The sequence below is a fragment of the Octodon degus genome, unplaced genomic scaffold, assembly GCF_000260255.1.
Source record: "Octodon degus isolate 3935 unplaced genomic scaffold, OctDeg1.0 scaffold00021, whole genome shotgun sequence".
NCBI classification, from domain to species: Eukaryota; Metazoa; Chordata; class Mammalia; order Rodentia; family Octodontidae; genus Octodon; species Octodon degus.
The window spans coordinates 6,788,933-6,797,490 of record NW_004524597.1 but is presented as its reverse complement, the minus strand read 5'-3'; the positions used below and the strand labels follow the sequence as shown (position 1 = coordinate 6,797,490).

Genomic DNA, 8,558 nt, shown 5'->3' with positions numbered 1-8,558 from the left:
ATACAAAGGAAAGATCATTTTGTATTTATATATACAAAATAGTTAGGATATACAGCTACTTTCACTTAATTCAATGAGAAGAAAGAGGTGTACTAACAGTGTTTGGACAGGATATCCTGTCTGCTTCTTGTACTATGGATAACCACTGAGAAGATAACAATGTACAATGTATTGATTATCGAAACTGTAATATTAATCAGCTTTGAAACGGTCTCATTCATATTTGTTTCTGAATAAAATTTTTTTAAAAAGGATCAAGGAAGATCTAAAAAGAAAGAAAGAAAGAAATATATCTGCACGTTGTTCCCAATTTAGTAGTAAGAGAGGTATGGGATTATCTCTTTTACAGGTTAAAAACAAGAAAAGGGCTGGGGATACAGCTCAGTGGCACCAGTGCCCGCCTGGCAAGCACAATGTCCTGAATTCGATTCCTAGTACTAAGGCAGAAAGCAACCACTGCAGCTTCTGAGAGCTTGGAGCACTGAGCCAAGGGAGGATCACGCTGTTACGAAGTACAGAAAAGGAACTGGAAAACCTCTGATTCACAAACTTAGCTCCTAACCACCAGGTCAGTCTACTCTATAGCCCCATTTTTTTCTAACCCAGATATATTAAGATCTGACCCAGCGATCTGACCCAGTGTCCATACTTGATTCGGACTGCTCTTCCTCTTTAACACGTTCGGCTGTATCAGGGATACAGGCGGGAGAGAGCGCCGAGGACCGAGGCAGGAAGGTAGCTAACGGCACCCAGTAGGTGCACAGGCGGGTCGGCTTCCGGGGCGGGTGTCTCAGGAAAAGGGGCCCGGCCCCGCCCCTTAGCCCGGGTCCATCTTTTCCGAGCCGGGCGCGAGGGGTGGAACCCGCCGGAAGTGGAAGTCGCGAGCGCAGCCTCGCGAGGGGTCTGGGCTTCCGCCCCGCCTTCAGCCCGGCATCTGTTTGTGTTTCCAAAAGGCGAGTCTGCGAGCGGCGCAGAGGGAGTTGCTTCAGCCTCCGAGGGGCCACGTCCTTGTCACCGAGATGGCGGACTGGCTCTTCCGTGCGCTGATCCCCAGTACCCGCCAGGACAAGGGGCCGGGCGCGCACACCTCTAATCCCAGAACGGCAAGTTACAGCCAAGCCTGGGTGCCCTAGTTACTCAGTGCGACCCCCGGCTCAAAATTTAAAAACGGCTGTAGTTGTAGCTCAGTGTGAAAGCCGTGGATTTTAGAGTAGTAGTGGGGTGGGGATCCACGTGGAGGAACAGAGGAACTTTAAATCTCGAGGTTGTGACTCGTTCACAACCTTTCGTTCCGTCATCTGTTTAAGAGAGGTGGAGTGTGGAGGCTTGCACCTCGAGTTCCAACACTTGGCAAAGAGGGAGGATTGCCGTGAGTCCGAGGTCAGCCTGAGCTACATGGTGAGACCTTAAATCCACAAAAAAAAGAACAAACCCAACTGAACGTTGAATCATCCCGTCTGGCGGCTTTACCAGGCATCAGCGCTCTGAGCTGTGGCTTTCCTTGAGTTTGTGTTCTACTAAAAGAGGGATACAGTGGAGAGAAGAATTACACAAACATCACATCTGCGGTACAGGTGACCGAGTAGTATGAAACAGATGGAAGCTCCCCAGGTTTTGTCTGCTGCAGAACCCTCCACTTTCCTGTGCCTGGTGGATCCTAGAAGTTTAGGCTGCCTGTGGTGAGCTGGGAGATGGCCTGTAGAGATACCATTTGGTGCTCTGGAACCTACAAATAATATTACCTTTTATGATAAGGTGGATGGGATTAAATTCAGCATTTTGAGATGGGGAGATTATTGTGAATTGTCTCGATGGGTCCTGTGTAACAGTGTGAGTGTTCATAAAAGGTAGGCAAAGAGGGATTTGACCCTGGACAAAGCAGTGTGGCCTAAACTGCTAAACTGGGCATGGTGATTCGTACCTGTAATCCCAGGACTGAGGGAGGCTGAGAGAAGGAGGATCGAAAATTCAAGTCCTGCCTGCAATTTAGCAAGACCCCGCTCTCAAAATTAAAAAATAAAAATGTAGCTCAATGGTGGACCATCCCTGGTTCAATCCCCAGCCAGTACAAAGAGGAAGGAGGGAGAGAGACAGCGAGTGCGGGAGTTGCTAGCTGGGTGTGGGGACACATAAGCTTATTTCATCACTCTGGAGGTGGAGGCAAAAGAACTGTAAATTTGAGTTTTGTGTGGGCAACTTAAAGACTTTAAAAGACCCTGTATTTGTCTGTCTATCTATCTGTCTACGGCTGGAGTTACAGTTTAGTGAAAAGGTCCCGGCTCAATCTTTAGCACTGCAAGAAAAAAGAAAGTTAAGCTACCAGGTCTGAAACTGAAGAAATGTACCACAAGCAAGTAACATAGTTACAGAAGCTGGGAAATGCAAGGAAGTAAATTCTTGCAAATGTGATCCAGTGATGCTGATTTTAGATTTGCAACAAGACACCTTTGTTACAGCAGCCACAGAATGCTAATAATACACTGGTGTGGATAACCTCCTCATGGACAGATAGGCTGTTTCCTGTCCTTTACTACTTCTGATACCCTTATAGGACACCATGTACCTGTAGCATGGGTGTCCTGGTTCCCAGCTGGGGAGATAGTCTCACTCCCTGGGCATGTGACAGTGCCTAGGTAATTTTCATCATAGTCGGGGGGTTGCTACTGGTGTATAGTAGGTGGAAGCCAGAGATGCAGCTAAACATCCTACAGTGCACAGGATGGCAAAGAGTGATCCAGCCTTAAAAGTCAAAGAGCTGAGGTTGAGACATGCAGGGTTATCTCTAATACCCGTTCCTAGAAATGCAATTGCTGAGCCAAACAGTGTGCACTGTGGAAACCTTCTAGAAATTTCCATGTTGCCTAGAGCTAATTTTAAGCACAGGAACATGCTGCAGCACGGGGCAGTGTCTCATCCTCTAGGTTTCAGCTTGCCACCTCTGAGATCTTCATTGCAGGTGACGTGTGTGGCCATGGGTGCCAAGCCAGAACTACCCAAGCCTGGAGTCAGCTAGGATACAGTGGAGAGGCAGGTGTGCGAATTCAGTGGTCAACAGTTACGGGGCTGGCAGCACAAGGTTCTTTAAGTAAATAGTTTTATCCTGAGTGCCTGCCATGCGTTGACTGCAGAGATGAAAGTGACAAACATCTGCTGTCACAGAGATCCCAGTCTAATGGAGGAGACTAATCAGAAAACCAACCATGGGGAAGTCAAGGAAGGCTTCACAAAGGCAGTGACTTGCAGTTAGGATAATACACTGTTTACCATTATCACTGGTCACCATGACCTCAGTCTTTACAGGAGCTGGGGCGTCCTCCTAGTTCCTTAGGTTATAGTTGCCCCACCATGTGAAATCTGTCTTCGAGGGTGCTGAACACTGGGAGAGTGCGGTTCACTCACTGTGCCATAGGTCCCCGTCCCTCGAGCCATCCAGTTTCTGGTGCCTCTGTCTTCACACCCTTTCTCTGGGCTGTGACAAGCATGCTTAAGGAAGGAGCAGTTTTATCTGAGCAACAGTGCTACAAGAGTGACCCAGTTAACTGGACATGGTGGTATACACCTGTAATCCTAGTTTGAGGCCGGAGGGTCACCACGAATTCGAGGTTAGCTTGGACCACATAGTTAGACATGGAAAAGGAAAGAAACAAACAAACAGGAGAGCTGGCCAGATAGCTCAGCAGATTAAAGCACCTGTTAGGGCAGAGTGCAGCGGCTGGGGTTCAATCCTCAGGTGCCGTGCCAGCCCCCGGCCCTGGGGCACGATGAGACAGCAATTGAGACTGGGTGTGGGGTGGTGTGCACCTGTAATCCTAGCGCTTGGGAGGCTGAAAAGAGATTCACTATGAGTCCGATCTGTGTAGTGAGACCCTGTAGATGTACTAAATAAATAATGAAACAAGAAGCAAACGTGACTTGACTGGAATTTTTGCAGCAGCCTGGCCAGATGCCATGTGGGGAACCATTTGCTCACACCCCTAGCTCATCTAGGGCTGGGAACATAGTCAGGTGGGACCTACATGGCTCAGGGATGTGGAAGACCACCAGAGGTCCACCGCCAATGAGATGGTGATTTGTTTGTATGTTTATGGTACTAAGGATTGAATCCAAGGCCTCTGTACTGAGCTACATCTCCAGCCCATTTTTTATTTTCAGACAGGGTTTCACTAAGCTATCCAGGCTCAAACTTACAATCTTCCTGCTTTAGGCTCCAAGAGTGCTGGGATTACATGCATGCACCACCATGCCCAGCTGATGGAGAGGTTTTAGAATTCATGGTCCAGCCCCAGGTCAGGAGTGATAAGTCCAGCCCTGGCTCACAAAGGAGAGGAAAGACCTCTGAACATCTTTGGATATTGATTGGGTCTTGCACTGTTACTTGAAAGAGCCATGCCTTCAGTAATTGGGCTGGGAATGTAGCTCAGTGGCAGAGCACTTGCCTAACAATACAAGGCTCTGAGTTCAGTCACCAGTACCACCACACACACACACAAAGAACTGCCTAGGTTAGGCTCTTTAAAGAAGAGCACTGGCCTAATGTTTGAGATTAGCTCAAGGAAGTCATTTACAGAATACCTATGGTCATCAAAGCACAGCTTTTTATAAAAGACAATGTCCACCTTTAACAGATGCTCTAGAACAGTGTGTGTTGAGGGCTGGTTGCTAACAACTTTGGGAGCGCAGCAGGCCCAGATCTTTTGGAGCTCAGAACTCATACTTAGGCTCCTCCTGGGCACGCTTGTGGGCCTTCGAGGGTCCAGAAGTGGTCACCTGTCCAGCAGAGGTGGAAGCCAGGCTCACGGGGGCCAGGTTCACCCAGCCTGGCCCACGTGGCAGCTGGTGGCTTTCGTTGAGTCTGACAACACGGTAGTTCTCGTAGTGGATATTGTGGGTGATGTCCTTCAGGTCTTGGAGGTGGGAGCTGGGCAGTGGGAGGCAGGTCAGCCCCAGCCATGACGGCCCCTGGGACTCCCTTTCCAGCTGTCCAGCCCCAGGATGTCCCAGGCCTCACCGGATGAGCAGATCTCTCAGGAGAGGAAACTCGCAGTGTGCCATGTTCTCCACTGTGAGACATGGTGCCAGTCAGGTGCTGTGCAGCTGCCCTGCCCTCAGCAAGCACTGAGTAAGCCCATGCTCTGTACCCTGTGCCAGCTGAGATCCACCGGTGCCATTTCCCCACATTTCTCACTGTGTTATCCCACCTCCTTTCTTTGGTTGGTTCATTCATTCATTCATTCATTCATTCATTCATTCATTCATTCATTCATTCATTCTTGGACCTCATACAGTGGCTCCTACAAAAAGTTCATCACACTATTACTATTATATTATGTTCATTGTACTATAGATAATATGCATACATTTCTACTGCTGATACGAGTAAATCAGGGGCCAGGGTCAGGCTGTTCCTTCTCCCTTACTTTCCACCCTCACTCAGCAGCAGGTCTTCTAACTGTATTCCTCCCTTCCACCAATGTCTTGCACTGTGATTTTCCTTCTGCTATCATTTCCTATGGGGACAGGGACTCGTCAGTCCTGCTTTTGCTATACTCAGGAATTGAGCAGTGGTGTCTGGCACATAGTAGGGCCACAGTAAATTCAGTGAGCCCACAGGGCACCTGTGATGGTGGGAACTGTCCAAAGCAGTGACTTTGCCCTCTCCATGTATGCTGGGAGGTTGATGTTGCCCTAACACCACCCAGTTTGCTATGAGGAGACTGAGCTCAGGTGATACAGTTTGCGCAAGGCCTCCCAAATGGGGAGAGGGGCCTTTCTCAGGTCTATCTGGGGCCTGTCCATGAGCTTAACTACCCAGGGCCTAGGGAAGGTACTCAGGATGCCAGAGACATAGGGCACACCTTGGTTCCTAACCTGTTCTCACATGAACCCTCCCAGGCTCCCAGCACTGACCTTCAATGATGCCCCAGTTGGTCTTCCGGCCCAGGACACATCGCCCGTTCACCACATGCTCTTGGTCTGCCCCAACCACAGCAAATGGGATCCGCTCCTTGGAGCAGGAGGAGATGGGAGGATGGGTTGGTAGGGGAGATACTGAAGCAGGAAGAGGACACTGTCTTTTGTTGAGATGGGACAAAAGTTCTAAGGAGTCCAAAGACACAAAAGGCTAATACCATACCTCTGTTGCCTCATCTATAAAATGGGGACACTAACAGGACTGGCATAGGGCAAGGTTATGACACAGTGAAAAATTGGCAGAGTAATGCTGGGAAACTATGTCTTTTTCTTTTTGTGGTTTTAAAAATAATATCTTGTGTCCAGGTATGGTGGTGCATGCCTATAATCCTAGCACTCGGGAGGCTCAGACAGGAGAATCATTGTGAGTTCAAGGCCAGCCTTGGCTACAAAGTAAATTCAAGCCAGCCTGAACTACATAGTGAGATGCTGTCTTAAAAAGATAATAAATAGGTTCTGGGGAGATGGCTCAGTGGAATAAGCACTTCCTTGACAAGCACAAGGGCCTGAGTTCAATCCCTGGCTCCGCAAAAAAAAAAAAAAAAAAGATAATAAATAGATAAAATAAAATAAGATCTTGCTATATAGTTCACACTGGCCTTGAACTAACTATATAACCCAGGCTGGCTTTGAAGTTGAAGTGATTCTCCTGCCTCAGTCTTCCCAGGGTTGGAATTACAGGTATGCACCACTATACCTAGTAAATTATGTCTTTTTTTAAAAAAATTAGGTCTTTGTTAATAGTATGTTAATAATATAATCTTGGGGCTGGGGGTGTAGCTCAGTGCTCATATATGTACAACTCCCTGGAAAAAAAATATATATATTAGCAACTATATATATATATATATATATATATATAGTTGCTAACATTCACTTCTTACCTGTGACATGGACCACAAGTCCCCTACCCCCAACTTTTTTTTTTTTTCTTGGTGGAACCAGGGATTGAACTCACAGTGATCCTCCTCCCTCAACTTCCTGAGTGCTGGGATTACAGTCATGTATCACCACACCTGGTTTATAAAAATTCTTTTTGTCTATGTCTTGTACTCTGTGCAGGAAATGATAAATAATGTTTTAACTATTGTTGTTCTGTAATGAAATTTTGTTTATCTTTCAAAAATTTTTAAAAAGTGACTTTATAAACCAGGCTCTGGCAACCTGTGGCTCATAACAATATTCAGCTGGGTGCCTGGATTCCTAGAGTGAGTTTTATGGGCACATAGTTAAACCCATTTATTCTTCTTCCCTTGTCGGTGGCTGTTGTGAACCACAGTGGCAGAGTTGAGTAACTGCAGCAGAGACTGTCTGGCCCACAAAGTCTGAAACGTTTACCACCCCACCCTTAGCCAAAAGCTTGCTAAGCTGACCCTCCTGTGAAATAGTTGCTGTCTGTGTTATGGCACAAGTGGAAGTTCAAATCTCCAATGCCGTGGGTATGGTTATTTATCTACTTTATCTATTTGTAGTACTGAGAAGTGAAACTGGCATTGCTCTACCACTGAGCTACATCCCAGGCTATTTATATTTTTTTATTTTGAGACAGGGACTCACAAATTGCCCTAGTGGGCCTTGAATTTGCCATCCTCTTGCCTCAGCCTCCCAAGTACCTGGGGTTCAGGCAGGTGTCACCAAGCCTGGCTATTATTAAGTGTTGGGGATCAAGCACAGGGCCCTATGCATGCTAGGCAAGCATTATACACCACTGAGCTATACCACAAACTCCTGTCTTTATTTTGACAAATTAACTTGTATGGGGAATAAATTCGTTCCCAGCGGTGACTGGCTTGCTTCAGGATGGAAAGCACAAGCTGCTAAAGATCAGGCTTTGGGGATCTTCCATATGAAACTGGGTTCATTGTTTCAGTGGGGAGAGGTAAGAAGGGGGTTGCTGATGAGAAGCAAGGTCTCTGTGGGTAGATGTGTAATCTGTACACTGCCTACGCAGACATCTGAGCCTGTGATCACATGTGGCCCCAGCTGGAAAGGAAGCGCTCTTCCTGCTCCTTCTCTGGAAGTCAGCAGAGGCCTAGCAGTGACAGTGACGGACCTGGCTCTGCAGGATCCAGAGGGGCTGACAGCGAATGCGCCACACAGGTGGCAAGATGGAGGCTTAGGTAGGAATTCAGTTGATTTGGAGAAAATGAAGATGTGAGCTTGCTTGTTTCTCCCCTTTGTCTGTCTCTTTATTTTAGAACAGCTTTATTGAGGTATAGTTCATATATATAAATTCTACTCTCTTAAAGAATATAGTTCCAGCAGTGTGGGTGTTGAAAGGTGAGAGATGTAGCAGACAATTTCACCCCTGCCACAGCCTAGTACCTTGGGGTGGGGGCGATGGAGCCCAGGGCCTGTGCACTTTTTTAGTTTTCATTTTAAGGTAGAATCTAAGTCACTAAACTGCCCAGGCTGGACTCCAACTTGCAGTAATTCTGCTGAAGCCTCCCAACATGCTGGGATCACAGGTGGGCAAATCACACTCAAGGCAGTAAGTTCTTGCTGCTTATTTTCACAAGCAAACCTAAAACCAAATACCAAGTAGCCAAGAAGAGATCGGGAGGAGACTACTTTAAGGATGTTAAAAA

The 8,558-nt window shown here is 47.2% G+C and overlaps 1 protein-coding gene and 1 long non-coding RNA gene across 5 annotated transcripts in view; both read right to left on the bottom strand.

Annotated features, from left to right (window-relative positions):
* Positions 1 to 763, bottom strand: part of LOC111815763 — a 13,012-nt gene extending 12,249 nt beyond the window's left edge. For both annotated transcript variants that reach the window (XR_002820404.1, XR_002820405.1), the window contains exon 1: positions 650 to 763. This is a non-coding gene — a long non-coding RNA (uncharacterized LOC111815763). The remainder of the gene's footprint in view (positions 1 to 649) is intronic.
* Positions 764 to 4,242: 3,479 nt separating this feature from the next.
* The window catches only part of Sept12 (septin 12), a 14,296-nt gene continuing 9,980 nt past the window's right edge, over positions 4,243 to 8,558 (bottom strand). For 2 of the 3 annotated variants that reach the window (XM_023711574.1, XM_004628079.3), the window contains 3 exons: positions 5,908 to 6,004; positions 5,009 to 5,060; positions 4,634 to 4,918 (listed from right to left, as the gene is read on the bottom strand). In XM_023711574.1, coding sequence (XP_023567342.1) covers positions 4,702 to 4,918; positions 5,009 to 5,060; positions 5,908 to 6,004 — 366 coding nt within the window. In that variant the 3' untranslated portion in view covers positions 4,634 to 4,701. Of the gene's footprint in view, positions 4,309 to 4,633; positions 4,919 to 5,008; positions 5,061 to 5,907; positions 6,005 to 8,558 lie in introns of those variants that run through there. The other variant, XM_023711575.1, reaches the window with a different exon arrangement.